This window comes from Calonectris borealis, chromosome 15 (assembly GCF_964195595.1).
Source record: "Calonectris borealis chromosome 15, bCalBor7.hap1.2, whole genome shotgun sequence".
Lineage (NCBI taxonomy): Eukaryota > Metazoa > Chordata > Aves > Procellariiformes > Procellariidae > Calonectris > Calonectris borealis.
Window position 1 is genome coordinate 9,612,594 of NC_134326.1, and position 25,851 is coordinate 9,638,444.

A 25,851-nucleotide genomic window follows, 5' to 3' on the forward strand; every position below is an offset into this window, starting at 1 on the left:
CAATGTAAATATTCAATTGTTTATATACAGAATTAGAACAAATGCACATTCTTTTCTTTGACAATTGAACAAAATAATTTAACAAGAACTTTTATAGTAGAATCAATGTGAGAAATCTTAAGAACGTGTTGTTAGAATTCTGTGCCGTTTCTATTTTTTTGATTTTTCCAGAGATTTTTTCCAGGTGATGTCCAATATAAACATTCCCTGTTTGAAAATTGAGAGCACCTGTGGATAGACAAATCCTTTGAAGTCTCTTCAACCCTACAGGATCTTCAGTGATTTCTTTGAAACCTTGAGCTGTTCTTCAGTTGGACTGATGGTCATTTCGAAGATGCATTGCAGTAGGTTCAAAAAACTGGAAAAAAAGTTTAGAGAGAAGTTTAAGCTATGGGTTGTTAACAACTAAGTTAATCAACAAACCCACCTGATTTCTAAGTGTCTCAGCAGACAAAATAGAACTGCATTACAAATGAGAATCTTCTTAGAATTTGATGTTCATTACCTGGATCATCAAAGCTCAATTGTAAGTATGTATGGCAATGACAGTTTTCTCCTGAACTTTATTTTTCCAGTATTTAAACTGAAACAAGGTGTAACAATACGCACTACAAGCTCTATGAAATTAACATACTGAAGCTAAATACTTTTCCAGTTCTTGTTTCTTTCCCTGTTCTTGTTTCTTCTCACTTGACCTCATTAGCATCTTATCTTCCCCTTCAACCTGTTACATAACTCTTTTTCTGTCATCATACTATGTTCTCTGCATCCAAATAATATCCAGGACTCAGCACATTTAGGACATTCAGTGACTTTGTACCTTCTTCTGCTCCCAAATATTAAAGCTGGCCTCTGCTTGTTTTATTGCAGTTTATCATCAAAACTTTAACATCATATCCTTCCTTAGTTTCATTCACTCCACCATGTGTTTCATTACATTAAAAACTGTAATATAACATTACATATAAAAATTAAGACAGGTTGCTTTAGAAAGAAGATGTGTAAGAAGATGTGAGAACAGCATATGCATTGTGAATGATATGGCAAAGGTACACTATGTACTTGTATTCTTCTCATTAAAAGGACACTCTTTGAATTCTAAATCAAGCAAATTTTAAAATAAACTAAGCATACAATTCACCTACCAAGGTCACTGTCATAAATTAGTATTCAGCTCAAGGACTTAGCAAGATTTAAAACCAAAAACAAAGCCCAAAAATACTGTATGACAAAATAAAAAGCTAGAACAACTTTTTCTTATTTGTCAGATAGGTTTGTTCTACTTTAAAGAACTTCTTTATTTGGCTAATCTAGACAAATGTGTATTGTTTGTTACTGTATAGAGCTTTTTGTGGATGGCAGATATTACTGTACTCTATGGAAGAACACAGACCACAGAAACATGCCTGTTCCATTTTGCATGTATAAATCATGGGGAGGTCACATCTTCAAACCTTCCATCTGACCTTACAAACTGACCTTACATAGTGAGGGAGTAAGTCCTCTTAGAGTAACTTTAATGCTTTATTTTTTTCATATTATAAATGGCAGAGTGATATTGCTATAATTAAGCATCTGTCAGCATTACAGTTATAAAACCTTTGGAGAGAAAGGGGGGCTTATCATACAAGTATCAGCATTTTCTGTGATCTAAAAACTGGCATCTGTTATTTCAACTGGGGATTTTTTCACGTACATATTTTCAAATACCTCCTTTTTTCGACTTTTATGTTATCCTTTGGTTATTTTAGGTTCTAACAACATGCTGTCTAGCAAAATGCAGGCAGAAAACTGTATTAGCTTCATTTCTAAACTTTTACCAATATAACTGTTGTCCTGCAACACTATTGCTACTCCACAATGCAAACCAGTTTACATTTAAATACCTTTTATATATCAAGTTGCACGGTGGATGACTGCTACTGAATAAGAATGTTTTCCCACTTGTTCCAATGCAGCATAGAACCATTTATTTAAATATTAAGGCCAGAAGATAACTTTATGCCCATCCAGATATAAAAAGCATTCCATTGAAGCACTTAATTTCAACTTGGATTTTTTTTTCATTTTTTCATTCAGAGAATGCTGCTATTTTGCTTAAAAATGTAGCAAAGGATTAATTTTACAATGAAAGTTTGCTACTAAACTTCCCTATTTTGCTGAGCTGGACTTGATTCAGTATATATGGAAGTACAAATACAGAGTTCAGTCTAAGATACTCTTGCTATCTGCCCAATCCTGGCTGCTCTGAAAAATAATATTCAAATGTTTAAAGGCACACATTTCATTAGAAACACCTTCTTCATTATACAAAGTTCTAAATCCTAAAATTTCCGTGTAATTAACATACTCTTAGTTTACAAGTATAGCAAGAGAAAGGGTGATTAACCTGAAGTCTTCCAAAAAGAAAATTATTAAATGGAAGGGGAGGAAAAAGGTGCTCCAAGGAGCACTTTGAAAAGTACTCAAGCCCCAAGGTTCTTATAAATATTATCAGATACAATACACAAGAATGACTTCTTCATTTCTGTAACATATGGCCCATTACTTAAACCATAAGAAAACTGCTTAGTAGTGCACAGAAATACTACCAAACAGCTTAGGAGAGAGCTCCTCATTTCATGCAACTCTCATTACATGAACAAGGCTGCTCATTCTATTTGATGCTCTGAATCCAGAAAATGAAGTAAAAAACTTCCTTCAAAAGTCAAAGGAAGAGTCTGGCTGGAAGATAATGATATGAGTTGAAAATTACCTTTGATTCCAGTGCTAATAGTCTGCTTTTACAAACAGATTCATGAAATGCTTCTTGATTTATTCTACATGCATCATCCAAAGACAGTAGGTAGCTGTTCGGTTTAGGAATCTCCACAATGACAGACTTTGGTGGGTGATGTTCTGCACTCCAAACTACACTAATCAAAATCCTAGAAAGCTGCGCTACAAGAACTTGTGCACAGGAAATTTGCTTATTTCAATGAAATGATTCGATTTTTTTTCCATTTTGTTTTTTAAACAAAAGCCAAATGAACTCAAAGAAGTAACTCAAAAAAGAAAAACTAACATAGCTGAAATACTGCACAAAATGCACTTTATAAATGAAATTAAATTTCTTAACTGAATAATACTGTACCGATATTTAATCCTTTGGGCTTGAGCCTGTGATTGAGTTCAGCTGGCCTTAAAGCATGCCATGCTTTGCTTACCTAACTTTTGTATCTCCTCTTACTTAATGGAAAGGCTTACATATTTTTAATATATTTTTAAAGCAAAAACAATCCTGGTTTTCCTTGAAAGTAACAACAAATTAAGTGATACAACATATTGAAATAGAAACCTAGCAATGTATATCACAATCATGATTAGTTACAACTGAGTACACAAACAGGAAAATGTAACTTATGAAGAGCTTGATCAACATTTTACATAATTGTTTACATTCTTCATAATTCAAAACACCCCAGCTGTCAATACTGTTCTGTTTTCTAAATCTTGCTGCTGGATTTCTGTCATTCTATAAGGCTACTACAGAACATAATTTCTCAGTTTGTGAGCATGTTTGTGAGCTTGCAAAAGTGGCATTTAAAAAATATTTATAGTCAGCACTATGTCCTAGACTTTAGAAGTATTTTAAAAGCCTAGTTCTAATACAACTATTAATATACAAGGTTCAGTGTAAATATTTCATCACTACCAAGGGAAATGGCAACCATGTTCCAAATATTTCTAGATCCAAAATGTGAATGGTTGAATGAAATCACTGGAGTTATGGCAAGCTACACAAGCTGAGGAACTGGTCTCTAAACAGAAGCTGTAATGATTATACATGAGCTTTTTTGATACTTCCCTTCTCTGATTGAGATAAGTAATTTGCACACATAGTCAATATTTTAATAGCAGGATCAGTAACTCTGGCATAAATGCTAAATTTAGCATTGGGCAGATTTTGAGTGGCCAGGAGTTAGCAGCTGTGACCTCTTGAGAGAGACATCTGCAGGAACATTTGTAAGAGATAGTGCCTCCTATCTTCCTGCCCTCCTGATTTCATATAAGCTGCTTGGCAGCACACTCCATCTTTGAGAGACAGCATTTTCCAGATCATACTAGTAGCAAAAATCAGCAAAATTAGAGGCTAGTAGTCTCTGCTTCAAGCAGAGGCAAGATGCCACCAATCAGCTGATCAGCACTGTCTTGTTACTTTGAACTGCAACATCTCTTGGCTGTCCATGAGATTTCCCTTGGCCTGCTTTACCTCTAATCTAGGAAATAAAGGTACAATCTGCTCACCACTCATATCAGATTGCCAGCCTCTGTTTTTATTGATGTAGGGACTTTGTGCACTCAGTACTATCTAAATACCATCATTATCTCTCTAGCTGTCCTAAATAAAGCTAAATGTACCAATCATATTGACTGCAATGTACAGTGAGATTCAAAAACTCTATGGCAACAAAGCAAATGAATATATTTTTTACCAAGGAAATGGGACACCATTAGCTGTATTTAGGCAAAAGGGAAGAATTAGAGAATTAAAGCATTAAAGACTTAAAGTTTAATGACTAATCACTGACTGATTATTCTAGACATGCTCAATTTGCAGGGCACACATCTCTTCTGGACCTGATGGATATCTAAAGGTATGATCACTCTCTGCCTGATTCAAACAAACTTATGCAAAGAATTTGGCAGCTTTATCTGCATAAAACAGTTCAGCTATACGAAGAAACAGGAAAAATCAGTGTTAAAATGTATAAAAACAGAGACTCTTGATTCACAAACTGTATATTGCAGTTGTCAATTCTTCACTATGGATAAATGTTTAAACTGAATAACAAACTTTTTTTGGGATACTGTTATCTTATTACCTCACTGTGCAAACCTTAGGAGATATTAAAGTTCTTATCTCCTTCACTGCATTGCCTCAACAGATAATTCTACCATTCCTTACTGCAGATAGGAAGATTAAGAAATGGAAGATTCAAGATTAGTTTGTTTGCTGAGAATGGCGTCATACGTTGTCTTACACAATGTGTTCTGCTTAGTGCAACATGGCATGGAGGTAAGTGTTTACATTTCTCATCTTCAAATAGCCTTTGTAAATTGTACTGAGTGCCACTACTACTGGAAACCACAGCTGATTTTTTCGAGAAAGCTATTACCAGTGACTTTCCTCAGAAAGCACTGAGTAACTGAAGTTGAATAATTAAAATAATATTGGTCAAGTAAACATATTACATATTATAAGCAAGTATTCAGAAATTCTACTACTCACTTCCATAGTGTCTTTTGAAAGATAAACGACCCAGTATACCAGGTTGAATCCTGCAAATGCCACTGGAAAGAGGATCCTAGAATACTGGTCTATTTTACTTGTGCCTCCAATAGGCGGTGGTGGGGCTGGTGGAGGAACAGACACTTGTTGACACTGGGATGCTCTATTTGATATTATGCTGGCTTCAGGAGACTGATCTGCCTGAGATGTTACGGAGTTTACTCGCTTCTTCAGGTTACAGTTGGAGTCAGAATGCTGTGGAAGAAAAAAGAAAAAGGAGGAAAAAAAAAAGAGTGATTTTTGGATAGAGAGTCTTAGGTTTTATGATTATTAGGCTTCTCTCCACCTTTTTACTCAACTTTCTGATTTTATTGCTGTTCTTCTGCTATAGAGCAACCTAAGGAAATCACAAAAATAATGCAAATATACAGAGATACATTTCTGGTCTAAAACTTTCCTGAAAAAAATATGTGCTTTCCATATTTTTAACATGGTAATAAATGGAAGCTACAAGAGAGAAAGAAAAGATGGAGCTAAAAGGAAAAGAAAATAAGGTAATGGTGTATCTAAATTGCAATATATTGGTACGACTGAAGTTTATGTAGATATGAATCAAGTTTAAACAAAATAGTACATACGGGCTGGCTCAAGTGCAATCTTCATTGTGTGAGCCCATTGATGAGTTTTGGTAAACACTCACTGAATGGAGTCAAGCTGTCACACAGTTATTAGTTCCCAAACTAGCTACTGATGAACTAGAAAACTGCTGCACAAAAGGAAATGGACTAACTTTACAGGTGCTGAACGCATGAATGCTAAATTGTCCTGCAGTTTTTTCTAGGATGAAATTTCATTTTCAAATATATCTCACGATTCCCACAGCAGTTTCATGCATGCAACTGAAGACAAATACTCATCCTAACTGTAATGGGACTATTTTTATTTTCATTTATGGTAAAATGAAACAAAATTATTCCTATATTTTGTGCAATATTCATAGCCAGGTCCAATTACTCTTCAGAAAGCTGTATGAAAATTCTTAAAAATCTAGCCAGACCTCAGGAACATTTAGAGTTTACCTCTTAGTTGCTAGGCTGACATATCTATTCATTATGTACACCTGTTTTATTTGCGGCCAAGTTGCCATTTTTTTACTTTCACAAGAGTAGAAGTAATAGATTTCTTCCTTGCAGAAATGGCTTAGGAATAAGATCTACCACAGGCTCTAAACCTGCTCTAATGGATATCAGTAGTACCAAATGGGAGGAAATTTTCAAAACCTTGCTGCTACTGCCACTACTCAGGACTACCATTAGTAATGTGGATGCATGGCAGCAGCCATAAGATTTGTCTGATGGCTGAGAAAATACAGAAGAATGCCTAGAGTGTCAAGTTGGTTTTTATTGTTTTGGTATGAAGTACTCAAGTTTTTGGTGAATAGGGACCACTAGAAATACCTTAGACTCTAAAAAGCAATGCTAACACACAACATTTTAGTTGCGATTGAGTCTAAAGCTTCATCAATAAAGGATTGCAAAACTTATTTCCAGATTATTGATGAAAAACCTTGTGCACAAAATTGCACAACATACACAGCTATTCTTGGGTTTGAATAAGCAGCTTTTTTGGTCAGCAGAACTAGATAACTGAATGACTGAAGCTGATGAGGGAACTCTTAGACAATATAAATAACTTGCAATACAACAGCATATATATCTATTGTAAAATGGAATAGTAACATTTGAATGGTTTCAAAGTAGCAAAATTCTGTCAGATGTGCAATTTCCAAAGTCGTTCTTTGGGAGTGATTTAGTGACAATCATTCACTTAAATGTGGCCCACTGTCAGCATTTTTGGGATTTATCTTGCAGGATTTCTCTGCATGGAAACAGGTTTTAGTCAATCAGGTAAATAACTGGGTCGTTAAAAGGAAAAGCAGCATTTTCTGAAATACATTGCCTATACTTGTACTTGGGCCACAATTTCTAGATAAAAGACTAGCCTAGCACACCTGGTATCTCATGTATGACTTAAAATAGAGTTATAACAGGAATTATCCTTTTAGCGGTCAGTGTTACTGCCAGAGTATCAGAACAAGTGACGTTGCTACACCATGATGCCAAGTTCTGCTCATGGAAGAATGGACTGGTATCCAGCTGAAATCAGGGAGAGATGGATTCCTCACAGCTGATTTTAATCTAAGTAAAAGGTGGAGAGAACATCAACTTATTTGCCAAAAAAAAAAAAAAAGAAAAAAAGGGCTTTTTCTCGATATATATCTTTTACCTATTGCCCTTTTTCTTCCTTCACAACCCATCAACACTTCTAACTTGCCATAACCCTCTTTCTTCCACTTTGCCATCTACACATTAAATTATTAGTATCATGTCTTGAATAGATATTAAATGGCATTCATATTCTGGGGCTGTGCCTATCTGGAACGCAGATGTTTGTTTTTTGTATTTTCCAGTAACACAGCAAGCAACAGACAGATTTAAATGGAGGATGATCTACAGATGTGTCACAGAAACAGAAAGAGGGTTATCCATGTCCACTTGCGCTAATCATAATAATAATCGCACTCTATAAACAGACTGACTGACAGAGCCTGGACTACTGCTTTCATTCAAGTTGCTATTCCGTTTTGCTTGTATGCCCTACTTTGAACTGAATTGTAGAAGTCGTAAGGTAGCTTGTTTTTCGCTTTACTGCAAGATAACTTGACCTTTTGTGGAGAATGAGTGGTTCCTAAAAATATAAGCGCTAAGGTGAATCTTAGCCCTTTTTATTTGGAATATTCCGGTATAAGGTGGGTCAAATTCTGCTCTGGATCATTCAAGCATGAATCGGGAGTTATTGTACTGAAGTGACGGAGTTAATAGTAGGCAGAACAGATGTAGCATCTGATCTGTGGATGATATTCAGTACTGAACATATTTAGAATGTAGAGGTAGTAAAATCATAGTGATCATCTGAATAGGCACTTGGAAAAGTGTAATCCTGGTCATTATTTTATTTATAATATTTATGAAATCTCATTCCCATAGAAGGAGGATTGCAATAGAAGGAGGATTCTCTCAATGTGATTTCATCTCAAGTTGGAGACAGGAAGATCTGGAGTCAGTGCATACCCTCAGAACTTAGGGAGTGCACTAACTAACTTAATTATGCTCCCACTTTGGGGCCAGTTTAGGTCCATTTCTATCAATGGAGTGATATTAATAACTTCTCATTACCTAAAATAGCCTATTCCAATATTCAGGAAGGACAAGTGCATTTTACTGTCTCAGTAAAGCTGCAGTTTTTTGTCATGCTTTTCACCTGCTGAGGAGATGGTTTTGAGTTGATATAAATCATTAAGAAAGTCCCCGAGTAGTTCTTTACACTGTAACACCCTTGTGTGCCCATCCAGCAAGTCAGGGTCAAGACTATTTTCTTGTATACCACTACCCAGGATATGGAATTCTAAGTCTAAATTTATCTTAGATGTGTAATGAAGATGTTTCTCAGTATGGTAGCTGACTGTAGACCAGACTTGCTGCCCCAGAACCACAACTCATATTTTGCATTGGAATTCACTGCTAAACCAAGAGGAGGAAGCAGTGGCGAGAGGAAACCACATAGTTTCTTATGACAGTTGAATTCTGAACAGCAGCTACAGTAATTTGTCTACTATATTTAGATTTCACTTTTCCTTTTGACAAAGATTACCTACAATGACATCATGAAACTTTAGCAAAACACAGAGAGGAAACAGGAATGAATAGCCTATTTTGCATAATTCACACAGCCAATCACTCAAATAGTAAGGACTGTTTTACAAGTAGCAAGAGCAACAAGAAGAAGCCTGAGGCATGGCACACTGTGTCATAATGAAATAATGAATTTTGTTAATTTACTGAATCCTGATTCAGAGGAGAACTCTTGCAGTGCCATCAGGCAATTAAATTTGTCATTACGTATGACTACCCAGTGACACAGAACAGATTGCAAGATCACTGTTTAATGTGAGATACCATAAAACTGGACTAGACAAAAATTGGTATGTATATGGGCTAGTAAGATATAGTCTGGCTTCTATTAAGCTTTTGCAGTTCAGCTATCTGATCCTCCAGAAAGCTCACAAAGCAGTCCCATCTTGTCTATAAAGGTGCTGCTCTCTCACAACTCTCATCAGTATCGCTAGAATTTGCTTATGCTCAGAATATCTCAGGAGGCTCTCAGCAAATTGCTTGGCTTCCAGATTAAAAAAAATACAGCATATATAACCTTGGAGTAAACAGAATTCTTTGCTTTTTCGGATTTTTGTATGGATGCTAACTGTGATTTATGAACGTGTTTTGTTCTTATGTTTCTTTTCCTCAAGAGATTTCTGTAATTCATATTTGAAAATTCTCTAGTGTTCTCTGTTTCTTTGCACTGCAAATACATATTCTCACTATCAGTTTAGTTTATGACCTAGCAGTAACATGAGTATCTTATGCATGCACTCAGACACTGGCTAACTTTAAACAAATGAATATCTCTATGTCCTTACTTATCTCTCTTTTACTCACTTATGTCTCTTTTTCCTGCAGGCAATGCAGTAAAAAGAGGTTCGTGAGAATAAACTCTAAAAGTTTAGACAAAAAATGTGTTATTCCTCCTTTTCTTTATAATTTATTGGATTAAGGATATTGAACATTGCTGACATCCCAAAATACACACAAAAAAACCCCAGAAACAAAAAAAAAAGCTAGCACCAAAACTCAATGTCTGTACAAGGCAGAATACTAAACTAAATATAAAACATTCTTTTTTCCTGCCCATCTCCTTAGTAGATACAGTTTGAGTAATTTCAACCATTCATATTATACATATAAAATCACATACTAGTGACTTAGCTCCCAAAGAGGCCCCTCATTCAACAGTTTAATCTGTAAAAACTCTGCTTAGCTACTGAACAATCCATATGCAGCACCTTGCATCAGGAAAGTTCACCACATTATGTAAGATGTCCTTTTGGGCATGCACTAAGGTACTTCAATCTTTACAGTCCTGTGCAGTTTAAGTATCCATCTCATGCCAGAGATGATTCATTATAACCTATAATTTACCTATTTCTTTGCATATCTCATCTGTGGGATCTGATTCAAAAAAATGTGTATTGCAAACATCTATAAACAGTGTTCTGCATAATTAAAAGCTGAATATAGTTTAGAAGTCATTAATAGTCCTAGCTTTAGGCATCTCTTTAGGAATTCTAAGTTTCCTTTCCTAGGCATATTATGATGAATAACATGCAAATTTGTTTTCTTTGTGCTTTACCCTAGTAAAAGGATTAAATCTCTTAGGTTAAATTACTCACTTGGAGCATGGGAAAGCCATGTTCAAATTCTTTCTTAATCTTTAGGGATTGAAATTCACTTCTCTCAAAATATAGCCTAACCATCAGGTGAAGGTGGTTAGGGGGAGAGGCTGTTACCTCATTACTTCAAAGCTGTTTTACTTTGCATGGAAAATCTAAAGAGCCATTAGAGGCAGAAAGCATAACTTTTAAAAATATACCATGCCCATTGTATTAAAATTGCTGTCATATAAAACAGGTAAGCACTAAGGAGAGCAGAGACTGGAACGCTAGTCATTCTCTTTTCAATGTGAATGTACTGTGGTAGAGTCTCTTACTAACATTTATAGGTAGCGTATCAGAAAAATCATATAATTAGCACAGAGCCTCTGTCAAAATATGTGTTTATGTTAAACAGATTTAAATGTTCAAAGTCACATTCGGCTCTTAAACTTACCAGTGTCAGCCCAGAACTTTGCTAAATTTCTGCAGCTTATACAAACTACTTCTTTGAGTGTCTAAATGAGACAGAATTACACAAACAGCACTAGAGAGGTTTGTTTGGGTTTTTTTTCCTATAATTTAACTTAATTCATTTTGTTCTCATTGCCCCTCTGCAAAAAAGGTACTGGGATTAGACTTCAATGTTGAACAAAAAAACGTCTAAATCCAATTCATCTTGAATTTTTCTATTTTTGTGTATGATATCAGCTACTTCTAAACATTCCTTACTGCCCTGCATTGCCTTTGTTAATCAGACAAATATTAATTCAGGCAGAACCAAATAATCAGCACCTACTTTCCTTGTTGGGGTGACAAAAAGTCAATATAACTGAAAGTTGTTGTTTGTTTTTAATATCTACTGGATAATCTGCAATTGTGGAGGAGCAGGAAGGTCTCCCTCGACTGAAAGTGCCATGTTCTCAGTCAAGACTTTAATGCATATAGCTGTTTCTAGGATGATCTCACAAAGTGTTGTTGATAATCCAAATAGAAGTCCTCTCAGTTACACTAGGATACTCATTAAACATGCTCAACATATTCTGACATAATTATAGAAAACTAAATTCTCTATACCAAAGTGACATACGGCTGCTCTGCAGTTGGGCAGGGTTGCTAAAGAGAATGAGGATCCTTTTCTGCCCAAGCCATGTTATTTTGAAACACAGGGACAGGGCTATTTGTAGGGAGAAGGAAGCTCTCCCAGCAGTATTTCACTGCTCTGCGCTGTTTTCTGTTAAAACAACAGGTCTTTTAGAACATAACTGTAATCAAGCTACCACCCTGTAACAATCTTTTGTCTTTCATATGTAGTCTCTCACATGGAAAGGATGTCTTTTGATCCATGGTGGGTACTCTCTGACCATCTTGTAGAGTATTACTTCAAATGGTGCACTCCAGACAGTATCACCAATTCCCTTTCCCCTGCAATTTCCAGTATTGGGATATTCCTGGATAAAGGAAGCCATAATGATGAAACAATATGATTGATACAGAAAATACATATTTGAAATGGATTAAAAAGCTAAATGCCATAATGTTTTTTATATTTATGTATATATATAACATTTGCTTTTGGCATGCTAGAACAAGCTTGGTCACCATACGAATAAAAACAGGTTTCTGTCGGGGTCCAGATGACTGCTCAGCTTGTTGCCATCGTATTTTGGAGTGGAACACCCATAGTTTTGTATTTCACACAGGGATTGCCTGCAGCTGACAAAGAGAGCAAGCCAAATTCTACTCTCAGTTATCTGAGGTAAAGAGTGGCTTTCCTGGAACCAGAACAGGCATGCTGGGCTGTCGTCAGTTAACTGAGCACATAGTCAGACCATTGTCTCTCTTACTGAAACCAGTGTAGTCCAATGACTTTAGCAGAGTTTCTTCTACTTTCATTAGTACAGTAGAGCAGAATTTGGTCTTCTGCCATCTTTATTTTCTGAGTGGACAGGTTTTTTGGCTACAATATAAAAACCCATGAGAAAAAGTTTTGTTCATTTGAATAAAGCAAGATTTTAAATAAAATGAACTGGACTGAAGGGGGAAGGAGGATTTTTGATAGTATTTTGAAATATCCCTCCCCCCCCCCCCCCCCCCCCCCGCCCCGGAAACATAGTTAATTTGGAATTAAAAAAAACCTGAATATATTCTGTAAATACATTAAATACATTTCTCTTGATGAGTTTAGGCCCTCACTCAAGCAGCAAAAGCTTCTAACTGGCTGTTTATAACTCCTTTGAATTTTCATTTATACCAAAACTGTCTCCCTGGGCTCCTCTTACACAAAGCAGGGGAATGGGTCTCCTGTCATACAGAAAGTACTAGTTCAGACAGCCTAAGGTTATTCCCACCACAATGTTCTTTAGCCACTCTTCAGGCAATTTCAGATAATTATTAAAAACATATAGTTTATGTTGTTACTCTTAATGTTGCTACTGGTAGCAGAGTTCCATTGGCAGTTGTATAGCCATGAAAATTTTCAAGTAAGTACATCTCACTTTTTCACTTTTATTTTTACAAACGGACTCCCCAAAACTAACTCAACCTTTACAATCTTCAGAAATTTTCTCAATGTAAAAATACCATCTGACTTCTATAAATGCAGAAGACAGTATGCATTTTTGACACATTGTTCACTACTCTTCATCCTATACCTGCCCTTTCATATAGCTAAAATTCTGACAACTTTCATGCGCTTAAAAATCACAAAAATACTAGCATTACAAGTGGATAAAAAACTTGACTATCCTATCTAAAAGAGCAAAAAGAAATAAAAAAAAAATCACAGATTAGAAAAGGCAAGGTACCAAAGCCCAGGGTATGAGAGAAGGGAAAGATTTTAATTACTTTTTAAAAACCAAATAAAGTAGACAGTTAAAAAACATTTTAATGTATAAGACATGCATTCTAATAGTTTTTTTTTCCTAGTGAATTAGAAAACAACATTTTAAGAAGAAAGGTGGAGTAAATGGGGAGAAAAGGCAAAAAGAAGAGCAGGAGAGGTAAGATAAATTATGCAAGGAGTAAAGAATAAGAATTGGGCATTGTAGCAAAAAAGAAAAATCTGGACGGAAAAGCGATGAAAGAATTCAGAGGCAAACAAATGGAACAAATTGGGGGGTATGGGACAATAAAAGGGAAATCAGGACCTCAGAAACAGCTCCTAAATCTACAATAAGAAAGAAATTGAGTATTACGCTGTACGCCTTATTTAAACATAACTGCCTTAAGACCAGTAATGTAACTATAGAAGTACAAAGCTCAGTAGGGGATGATAATTCTGAGGAAATAGTCATACACTCACGCAATTAGCCTGTCCTAACTACACTTCAAATTAGCTAGTTCAGGTCTGTTTCAGCTGAAATGATATCACTGACTGCAGTATATCCATCTATGTGACAACGTAGCAAAGTTCTTTGCCCCTTACCTTCACCACACAAAAAAAAGAAAGAAAAGAAAAAAGAAAAAAAAAAGCTTCTTAAAATCTGTTATTCTGTAATTACTCCTTTTTTCCCGCATGCCTTTCTGGAATGGGAGCTTTTACATCCAATACTTAATTCTTCTAGAAGCCATTTTGACTACATCGTCTTTCCTTCAATTGTAAGTATCCTTCATTTTTGTGATCTCAGTGATTTTGCTTTTCCTTTTACTGCAGAGGTGGGTCCTCATAGAGAACTGATGCTGTGAGAAAAAAGTGGTGGACTTACAGGGCTTGAAAATTACTGTCTTGGATAATATGAGCTTTGAGCAAGATCAGGACTATAGAATTTTGTGGACACTGTGGGCTGTTTTAGAGATTGAGTTTACCTTGAGACCTTGATGTTATGGGGTTTACCACTCTTCTAGATCTAAATGTTGTTAGGTAGTTATAAATAATTTTCTTGAGGAAATGGTTGCAGTGTGCTTCCTAGATGTTTATTTTATTCCTAGATGCTTATTTTTTGCTTGTTTTTACTTGGAAAAGCTAACAAGTAAATATTTACAAAATGAGGAACATGTGTCTTCAGTTTGGCTCTGTGCTTGTTTGTGGCTGAAGCCCTTGATAAGAAACTTCAAGTCTTTTAATTTCTTTTTCTTTTATTCATTTGTTCAACAGCGATTTTGTAGGTTGTGCTTAGTTTGGTCTGCAATGATACAGAGACCATTTAAATCTCATCCACAAGTACTGGAGGAGCCACAATCATCAGGAGTATGTCCTAGTATATCTGGGATTATGCAGAGGGTTATTTTTTGAAACAGGTGTCTTCTAGAGATTGGAGGGGGAGGATGGTGACGGCTTTGTAGCATCTGCTGTGAATTCACCAGCAGCACGTGCAGAGTAGGCCAAACTGTTTTTATATCACTCAGCAGGGACTTCAATGAAAAAAAAGTAGGTTTTTTTTTCTCCTTCTTGGAAATCTCACTATGATTAAATCAAACTTGAATAAGGAAATGTGTGTAAGAAAAATCAGAGCTGTTGTTCCTTTTCGTTATGTAGCAGCTATCAATATTTTCCTCATGCTACATAAAGCCAAGTGATCTCTTTAGCTTTTTTTCTGATAGCTTGCCCTCAAAAAAAAGTCAACAAAAGAATAAAAATGAAGCTTTAGTACATTTTAAAGTTCCTTCAGTCTTAACAGTATTTTTCTTATTTTACACTATTTTACTGTTGCAATGTTCTGCTCATTCAGTCCAGAGTACTTCTCAATCAAATATCATGATATTGGGGATCGGGGAAGTATGTCCTAAATATTGGCGAATGCTTACTCTCTTTTCCTCTCATTGTTTTTTGTAAGGTTTAAATATAATTATAAAAGTTTACTAGTTAAAATAAATGTAGATATGAACACTGCAAATATTGCCAAAACTAAATCAGCCTTTCAGTCACTTTAAAATCAGTGCAAGATACTGCAAACACTTGCTTCCAAGCTCCTTCGAAATTTTTTGGACTTTCTTTTGTATTTGCTTTATATAACTGTGATTTAAAAAACAAACAAAAAAGCTGTCGTTCTGAGTTAAAATGTATAAAGATTTGCTTCTCTTTGCATTTATATATTTAGTGAAAATAAAACGCATTTCTTTATTATATCTTACAATGTCTTCGTTTTTTTTCAATATTAAAAAAATTGTAAGCGAAATACAATATGACTTACAAGCATAATGCTTCTTGTGAAGAACATTTGTTGATTAGCTCCAACGAGGACCAGTAGCAAGATGCTGTGGAGCTTTGGTTTTGCTATTATATGGAACTTATCAATTATGAATTTAACGGTTTGAATGTACCTAGATGTTGTAACTTTAACTGCTGTTTATAAGCAAAAGTGGAAATATTACTATATGGTGGGTAAGGTGTTGCCCTGATATCCAATAGCTCTTAGACTGACTTCCTTATTCAACTACAGACTCAAAGGTTTTGCAGGAGGTCATTCAAATTCTGCTATTCTGCTCAAAAAGGGAAATGTGGTGGTAATAAAACTGATTTTGAAAACAGGAGGGCTAGAGTGATAAATATATTAACATATGTTGTGAGATAGCATTCATTACTTAGCCCGAGATGTAAGGAATAATATTTACAAGCAATTCTGATGTACTTTTTTTGATACTAGAAAGTCTTCCTCTCTTTCACATGTAGTCAAATCTATCCTTAATCTTTACATTTATGTTTTTCCCCAAGCTTCCACCAACACAGATTTTTATGAAAGTAACAGATGCCAAGTTTATGTAAAGGCTAATTCCTCTTCTTCCAGATGACCCACTTATGGTATGTACCAGTGTACTGCAGTGATCCCATAATCATCTGGCCAATGCACGTGTTCATTCCATTGTACAGTGTCCCACAGATTCTACAGACTTACTGAGAGAACCACAGCTGCCTGACCACACTGCCTACAGCATTGCTCAAGAGAAGTATTATGGGTAACAGTCTAATGGCTTTCCTTAAATATCTTACTTAATAAACATCTCTCTAGTAAATCATATCTCAAATTTAAATAAACAGTATGAATAAATGAAGTCTTTTCATTTTCTGAAATAAGAACAATGTCTTTGATAAATAGACATGATCTAGTTACATAATCTATTTCAGGTTAAGATCACTTTAATATTGTTCTGCATTCACTACTTCAGCTGCCTCTTCCTATATGATGCTTATTATCAGAAAAGCAAGCAATTACCGAGACAATCTCGTCCTCTGCCGGTACAGTTGCTGCTGATAGTGCTGCTGCCAGTGCTGCTGCCCTGGCTGCCTTCCTCATTGCTCTCTGAGTCTGAAGATTGGTAAAGTAGTTGACAGCTGCAAACTCAATAAGTGCAGAGAAGACAAAGGCAAAGCACACAGCTATGAACCAATCCATGGCGGTAGCATAGGACACCTTGGGCAAAGAATGGCGTGCACTGATGCTTAAAGTGGTCATTGTTAGAACTGTAGTGATTCCTTGAAAATAAGAAAAAGAAAATGGGGGCATTAGAATTTTGCTTCAACCCTGCTACTTTTAAACTCATATATATTAAAAAAATCCAACTCCTCTTTGGTTTTAGCTGTCATCCTACATACCAGCTAACTAACAAAACTGCTAAGTATTTTGTATTCTTAAGTAATTCATGTATACTGGCTTCAGCATCTAAAAGCTGTGAACAAACTTCCTTAATACATTGAGCACACTGAAAGTCAAGATAACTACATACTACATAGTGCAGCTTCTTAGAATTGTAATAAACATGGGTATAACAAAATTCAGGCTCAAACTATGAAAAACACTTTACTTGAGGGGTTAGTAAGTGGAACATTTGGCAGAAATCTAGATTAACATACTGTCATTTCCCAACAGTAATTCTCTCTTTCTCCTGTTGTTGCACAAGACAGAGCATGGCTCACAGAACCCTCACTGAATCAAGCAAATTCTGCATTAAAATCAGTGGTATGATCCAAATATTTCTAGTAATAAGAGTTTGGTTTTCTGTGCAGTTGTCTTTAATCACTGGATACATTCTTTAAGATTCACTAACAGTACCTTGATTTGAAAGCGCCCATAGTTACAAATATGGAAGGACAGAAAAGCTACTTCTCTAGAGCTGCTTATCTATTTTCACACAACAAATCTGGTCACGTAGCTCATGGGCCCCAAAGCGTTCTTCACGTGAATTCATGAATTTGTTGTTTCTGTGTTGGAGTGTACAGCATTAATAATGTAGGAAATACACTTACTTCCCACTGCTGCCTGATACAAGCAAAAGTGCTAGAGCAAACTCATTCATTATCATAGGAGCCTCTGTGACTCATGTTTACTTATAATTATGCCTGCTAGAATGCGAAAACTGCAGGTATTTAAAGACAGTAAGGTGGAGAATACCCTCTTCTGCTCTTTTCTGCAGTTGGGAAAGGGTAGGTGGGAAAGTAAAAGATGTTGTTATGTCATGTTGTGATGATGAATCAATATGCTATGAATGATGTTCATTGGAAAGGATGCAGTGTCATTGCATACTGCAGCATCAAGACAGGGTGACTTGATTATTTTCAGAGTTTTTTTGCAACTCTTTCACATGATGTAGCTTGCCAGCTGTCTGAGGTTAACTATGCCCAATGTCATTACTTAACATGTTTTAATGAAATGCAGATAGGAGATGGTATAAAAATATGTAGGATCTCTACTTCCCCCATATCTGCCAGACTCATTTTATGATACGAATACAAGTATGCTGAGATATATTTCAATTTCAGAAGTCCAGAATGAACTTTTCAATATGATGTGTGATTAGATTAGAATCTGTCCATGTGCTAGTTAGTAATAAAAATGATATATTCTGTGTCTGAATAAAAACTTACTGCAGCAGGAATTTAAACTTAGGAATAGGACTCCTATTCTATTACAGATATAGATAAGACTTCTCTCAATGTGGAGTGAATATTGATGAAATGCTCTGCACTGTGGAAAACTACTTCATCAAACTGAATGCCAAATTACAATTGGTAAACTGTGTAATTGATGATTGTTTACCCTTGTCTTTCCACTTTGAGCACTTGGTAAGTTTTGAAGAATCTGTTACATAATGCAAATACTGAAATATGTTATCTTTTCTTATTAAAAATGAAACAACAAAAAAACCCAAACACCTTTCCCTATCTGAAACTCTGTTATAAATAAAGTTTAATGACTAGATATTAATTTAAAATTCCCAGGGTGACCTGCTAGGAAGGTAGAAGCTGACTACTATCTTTCTGCAAAATAACAGATGAACTTTTTGCTAGGAATAAAGAAGGATTAGATAAAGTCACATGAAAATGTGAAATAATAGCCATTGCTATATGGATTCAGAGCATACTTAAAATTAGGCCTCCAATAACCATGTTTCTTATTCTAAACAATCTCTGATAATGTCATGCTTCATAAAACTTCACACATATATACATATATATGTATATGCATAGCTACATACATAGCTCCACATAAAATAAGGAATTTCATACTAGCAATCTGCTGTTCTTTCCAATGACACAATTATAAAGAACACAAGAGTGCCTCTTCAAGTATTTCTGCCTCCCATTTTTCACTTGCAGGTCTGTAAAGAATAGGTGCTTATGACCATTAATTTATCTTTGCAAAATGTTCAGAGTATTTATTGTAATATCACCTGCAAAGGATAACTGGCATCCATTTTGGAAGTAAATAGAGTTGCTAAATGAATTTGTTCTGAGAAACTGGCTTAGGCACACTATTGTTATTCTTCTACTATTAATTTCTCTTCTCTCAAATTTATAGTTTAGGAACTTAGAAGTAAAACTGAAAATTTATAATTCAAGTATTTGCAATATGATGCAGAAAGGAGTCTTACTTCTCCATTTTAAGCCTTTTCTTTTTTACTGGGGCTTGAAAGTCTTTTTTGTCATAAGGAATTTGCCCTCCTTTCCTTAGATGAAGGTATTTAGAATCCATGGGATTTTGAATTAGTAAGGACTATAAATTCAGACTGTGCTTGGGAGAAATAAGAATGGAATAAGGATTGAAATATTCTTTTAAAATGCCAACACGACTAATTTTCCATAGTACTGAGAAAGGTGTCTATTTTACTATTTTCTTAAAATATTTTCTGTTTCTAATTCTGTATTTACTCTTCAGTATGACATCTAAGAGTTGTTATTCCAGGATTTGGGGTCTCTATGTAATTATTACTGAATCAGCTAAAGACTTATTTGCACATTACTTCAAGCATATAGAATTGACTTTCACTGCCCGCTAGGTAGCAAATATGTTTTACTCAAAATGTAGAGGATGTAACTGTATAGTTCAGAGATGCAATATGAAGCCAAATCAGGTAGCATCATATTTGGTGTACAAACCTCCTATATATATTTTATGCTTCAATTGCAATAAAAATCCTTGAAAATCTATTGCCTGATATTTTAATATTTTTAAGCACTTAAAGAAATCCCAACTGCCAGAAAATAATACTTGAAAGTGCTTAATGATGCCAAACTGCATCCCAACTCCCAATGGGGACATGAAGAACAAAAGTGTTGATCTTCCTTCAGAGGCACATGATGAAGTTGTGTTCACTTAGCATTCCTAAAAGTTTGTAATGCTTTTATGAATACCATTCCATACAGGTAGGAAATGCCAAATGACTGAAATCAAATTATACAAATTCTGTAGCCTGCTAACTACAATTATAGACTCATTTTGAATTATAAGACTTGCATCATTTATGCTTAGGGAACATATAGCTGCCTTTTTGTTACTGAAGACAAGTCTCACAGAGGAATTTTTTTGTATAGAACTACTGGGTTAAGAGAAAATAGATAGAGTTGCAAAAGGTGTATGTATGGCTAGTGGATTCATGAAGTTTTTGACAAGTTTTATTATTTTTGCTTAGTATTTTTATGATTGTTTTTCTAGACACAACAATTCAGTCAGTGAAAGTTTACCCCTTAACAATGAGTGCTGTTTCAGAGCTTATCAATATTGAAGTGGGGGGGTGTGTGTCAAATTTAATAGCAGAGCACACACTAAAAATTAAGGAGACAAAACTCTCAGCTTTGGGAGAATTAATTCAAACCGCTGGAAAGAAAAAAGGGCCCAGCCATGCAATATGGACACACCTTTCACATTAGGACTCCAAACTGTGCTAGGGACAGGATTCATCTCACCTGACTTTATCCATCTAAAGTCCTTGCTAGTTGTTTAGATACCTTTATAAACAACGGGAAGAGAGCACCTCAGAATCAGTGCTAAATGAGGTACCTTATGTCAGATAAGATTAATTCCATGTGTTTTTTTTTTTAAAAGCTTTAACTCAGATTGGTTTCACAAGAGAATAAATCAATAGAAAAATTCCTCTTTAAAAAATTGAGAGGTTTACATTTACTCTGAAATTGTCCCTTCCTGCATACAAAGAAATATTCAGGGGAAGAAAAACATCACAAACAAGTCTGGCTAACCAAACATTCTGAGTAAAGAATTTTGACCCTCGTGGGCAGACTGGATATTATTTGGTTTAATTTTAGTTTTTACTTTTGTTCATTGAAACCTACTAGCTGTCTTCTCCAATCCCCACTGGATTACAGCAGCTGTTTGATACAATGGATTCAATACAGTGAATGAAGTGAATGAGAAAAGAACAAAACATGAATACCAGCCACGGTTCTCGCTGGAACAGATTCTTTGTTGATCCAAAATACAACTTGAGACAGGACTACAGTCATGATGCATGGAATGTATGTCTGAATGAGATAGTAGCCTATTTTCCTTTGAAGATGGAAATAGAGCAGCTGAAGTGAATATTCGCCTAAAACAAACAAGCAATGAAAGTAATGAATGAATGGTATATGTGATGCTGAGCTGTTCAAAGACCTTAACACAGCATACCAAAAACTGTTCTGGCTGGAACAGACTCCTTGTTAATCCAGAAAGACACCTGAGAAAGAATGACTGTCATAATGCATGGAGTGTATATCTGTATCATGAAGTAGCCCATCTTCCTTTGCAAGTGGAAATAAACTGTCATGATTACATATTCACCTGTTAAGAGACAAGTATGTCAGCATTATTTTGGCAACATATGCGTAAACATTATTGGCTTAAACCCAACATACTATGTTCTGAGGAAAGCACTTACAGGCCTCCTAATGCATAATAAAAATAAGCTGATTAAAAAAAGGTAAAGTGACCTTATGGAAAGAGAAGAATAATATTCATTTTATGCATTGTTTTTACTGGGGCGGGGAGGCAGGGGGAACTCTTAAGAATTGCATGAAAAATTGTATGCTTAAAGGGACTGTATTGAAAAGCTATCTTTTAAGAGACTATGGTTAGATTCTTTCCAAGGATTTTAGTCTTTAAAATGGCAAAAGATAATTCAACTAATTCGGTTCTGTATGAAAAAAACCTGTAATTTATTTTCAAGATGTGTTTTATAATGTCAATAGTTCCCATATGGCTACATCTTACCTGTGTTAGATTTAATTGTTTCACTAGATACAGTTTGTCCTATGAGGTCATACTGGAGGAGACTGGAAGACTCCTGTGGTACTTCTACTGAATGCAGGGGTCCTTTTTTCCATGTATAAATTATTTCACTTTTTGGATAAGCATCTGAGTTGCAGAGGGAAAAATTACTATTATTAATTATGTAATTTATAAGCAATTGAAAAAATAAGTATCATAATCCCTTTTGTGGCTCAAATACCCACAGAAACATGCACCCTGCTCCAGCAAGTTCCTAACCTCATTAATGACAAAATGCAAAAAAATCAACAATAAAAGAATGGTTGAGGTGGGACCTGATAGGCACTAGCTTTTGTTTTGTAATTTGCTATAAAACACATACATTGGTTACCACAGATCAACTAAATCGTTTCAAAATTGATTACCACAGATCAACTAAGTATTTGCAAAACTAGAAGTAACACAGTACATGTACCACAGCTGTTGAAGGACCCACTTTGACTACTAGATGTGTAAGAATAATAAACAATAAAATATTCAACAGTCACCCTTCAGAGAATAAATCCATGTGCTTATGAATGGTCTGAGTCTCAGAGGAGAAAGTAAGATTTTAGTATAAAAAAAAAAATAAAAAATTTCAGCTATGTCATTAAGTAGCGTCCTAGGATCTCACTTCTGATCTTCTCACATACATGTAGACCAAATGTATTACTATAAAAAACTGAAAGATACAGAAAAACTTACAGCTTCCAAACTTCAATGGACAAGCATGTCCGTCCATAGGGAAGTTCACCAACCGCATAGGACAATCAGCATTAATGGTTAGTCTAGAATACATTATAGTAGATGACAATGAAAAAAAATGGTATGCAGGAACACTGCTGAAAGAGTCAAAAATAAAGGTCAACCAAAAGCAGAAGAATAAGCTCTCACCTCATTGTGTAAAGAATAGTTCCATTCTGCATAATTCTGAAAAGTTTGTTAGGAGTTGTCATATTATGAGCAATTGATTTTTTTCCATTTCTAAAAAATGTGTCTGGTGTCCAAATTTTACTGACCATTAAATTGTTCAATCTCAAAATTTCAGTTGGCCCACTAAACTTCAACCTCTCATCAGTCCATGTCTGCCGAAAGAAGACATCCATTGTGTATTCCTATGGAAAATAAATAGGTCGTTGACTTATGTGTGGGGGCCAGCAGTCCCAAGTTGCTGTGTATACAGTAACTCCATGAAAGAACCTAACACACATGTCAATGGCATTTCATTTACTGCTTAAACACTTAATCCTATTACCATTAAGTAGTTACTAAAAAAAAAAAAAAAGTAGTCTATGAAAAAATATCTTATTTTCTTATTATTTAAAGAATAGTTACAAATTAATCAGTGAATATATAATTTGGTATGAATAAGGAAAAAAACCTCATTGTCCTCTCAGAGATAATAATTTAACTCAAAGTGACTGAGGTCTAAGTAAATACAAATGCCTAATTTAGTACCCTTTCAAAGTGCAAAAACAAACTATCAATGTTTAATTGCCAGCAACAAAAATACATGTTCAGTGCCTCTTCTTCAGCTTACTTTGGATATTCACAGAGAAAGGACTGATGTGAGTGAATCACACCATGGTATGACTTGGTGTCAAGTTAATATTAATCTAAGTTATTTTTCTCACGGATTCTTAGTAATATTCTTACAAGCCTTCAGAAAGGAGTTCTTTATAGAAGTTGCTTAGGAAATGGAGCTAAACCTTGGCCAGAGGCAAACGTGTAAGAAGACAAGGTTATGCCTTCTCTTAGATTGACTGATGAAGAGGTGGAAAAACTTTCGGTTGCATCTTGGGGCCCACGGTTCCTTGCCTGCAAACTGGACTGCAGTTTCAGGCGAGCAGGTATTAGAGGAAGTGTACAAGAGCAAAAATAGCAATCAAAGTCAATTGCCAGAATGAGAACAGCAATGCCATCCTCACTCCGATGGCTTAACATTTTCCTGGGACTGCTGCTGTAATTGATGGAGTTCACCCAAGCCCACAGCTACCTGAATTTGGGGGCACCCAGCATGACAAGGGGCAGCTGTCTCAGAAATAGCACCATTCCTCTGCAGCTGCTCATTAGGTTGTCTCCTACCAGGCAGCCTTCCTGCAAACCTATGTGTTGGGCCACAGATGCTTACAATCTTCTTAACAAGGTTAAAGAGGCCTCTTTAACCTCCCATCCGTGCCCTCACCCAAGGCTAGCGTTGCCTTTTGTGCCCAGCCTTGGACCTGGGCTATGGGCTGCCCTGGCTGGCTCTGCTGGGGAAATTGCTGTATGCAGCTCCAGCCAAACTGCTCCGCTGGCCCTAGAGATTGTCAGGAAGATTAAGCCTCGTAATCTGCTTTAATGACAGTCAACTCTGATGCCACCGTAATGAATCCAGGGAAAGGAGAGCAGGGGCGGCAAGTGGGGCCCTTACCATCTCCACGTCGGACACCGGCCCAAAGCTGGTCACGTAGATGTCCGTTTTGACTTCTGTCACGGTGCCTGCGGGACACGGAGACGAGCTGGGAGCGGAGCGGGATCAGGGCTGGCGGGGCGCGGCTCCCCGCGGCGGGGCCCCTCGGGGACGCGGTGCGAGCGCAGCACTGGGGGCCGCCCCGCAAGAGCGGGCGGGCGGGCGCGGGGCTAGCGGGGCACGGGAAACTTTCCTCCTTTGCCGCCCGCCTCTTGGGTTTCACCGCCTCCCTCCTGCCGGGTCCGGGACGGGACTCTCCTCCCCGCGCCCGCTCGGACGACCCCCTCCACCGGGAGCCGGAGAGCTGCCGCTCGCCCTCCCGCACCGAGCCGTGGGCTCGTTCTCAGGTCCCGGGGGACGGGCGTTTCCCTCTACCTCCACATCCCGGTCGGAGCCTGTTGTCGTAGCCGTCCAACAGCTTGTCGAGGATCCGAGTGACGTTTTCCGAGTAGAGGTTTCCCCCGTCGCCCTGGCCCCCCAGCGCCTTCTCTACGCTGCGAGGAGAGGCGAGTCCCGCTGAGCCCCCTCGCCTCAGCCCTCCCGCCGGACTCGCGCCTCTGCCCCTCGCCTCAGCCCTCCCGCCAAACTCGCGCCTGTCGGGGAACCGGCCCCCCGGGGAGAACAGAGGAGGGAAGGGGGCCCGGCCCCCCTCGCCTGCCCCTCCGGGCTGCGGCGGGGCTTGAGGGAGCCTTTAGGGGTCGGTGGGGCTGGGCGGGGAGAGCTCACTCACCTCACAGCGACGCATACCCAGGCGATGAGCAGAGCCATGCCTCAGGTATGTGCGAGGACGCTCAGGTGCCCTCGGACCCGTCAACTGGAGCAAGCGTCGGTGCTCATCCTTCCTTCCCCTCTTGGCCAGGGGCTCCGCCGGGTGAGGAGATCGGGGAGTCCGGCTGGCTTAGCCCCTTCCCTGTGGCCCTCGGCCGTCCTCTGCCCGGGGTGGGGAGGTGGGGGCTGTCTGTGGCCGTGTGTGTCCCTTGGAATCGCCACCGCCGTTCAGCCTCGTCTGACTGTTCCAGTGGGGGAATTAGGGTTTGAAGGGATGGTGCGCGGTCGGAGAGCAGTGACAATGATCGAATAAGGCATTAGGGGAGATTAAAAGGAAGAAATCCACTGCTAGTTTTGGCATGGAATTAGCAGGGACCCGTTAGGAAGTCTGGAAAAGCGCTGGCATCTTGCTGATAGAGATTATGTTAGAAATGGCCTCAGCTTTTATTATGTTTATGGTTCACAGGGAGATTATTATGCAGCTTCTGCATCATTAGAACTTTGGGGGGGAAAAAAAACACACCCAAAACCTACAGTTTCCAATTTACTGGGTTTTTTGACCTTTCTCAACAGATTT

At 37.2% G+C, this 25,851-nt stretch overlaps 1 protein-coding gene across 1 annotated transcript; it reads right to left on the bottom strand.

Annotated features, from left to right (window-relative positions):
- Window positions 1-307: 307 nt before the first annotated feature.
- GABRA6 (gamma-aminobutyric acid type A receptor subunit alpha6) lies at window positions 308-25,274 on the bottom strand. The gene is made up of 11 exons (XM_075164125.1): window positions 25,237-25,274; window positions 24,882-25,000; window positions 24,468-24,535; window positions 22,949-23,169; window positions 22,760-22,842; window positions 22,019-22,162; window positions 21,437-21,589; window positions 21,204-21,356; window positions 16,751-17,010; window positions 5,273-5,527; window positions 308-358 (listed from the first exon to the last, which is right to left on the bottom strand). Exons 1-11 carry the CDS (start codon window positions 25,272-25,274, stop codon window positions 308-310), a joined length of 1,545 nt encoding a protein of 514 aa, XP_075020226.1.
- Window positions 25,275-25,851: the final 577 nt, after the last annotated feature.

Coding starts and splice junctions, on each gene's coding strand:
- GABRA6 (XM_075164125.1), bottom strand. CDS start 25,274: ATGGCTCTGCTCATCGCCTGGGTATGCGTCGCTGTGAG. Junction 22,843..22,948: donor ACTATTCTTTACACAATGAG/GTGAGAGCTTAT, acceptor AATGTATTCTAG/ACTAACCATTAATGCTGATT. Junction 21,590..22,018: donor AACAATTAAATCTAACACAG/GTAAGATGTAGC, acceptor GTCTCTTAACAG/GTGAATATGTAATCATGACA.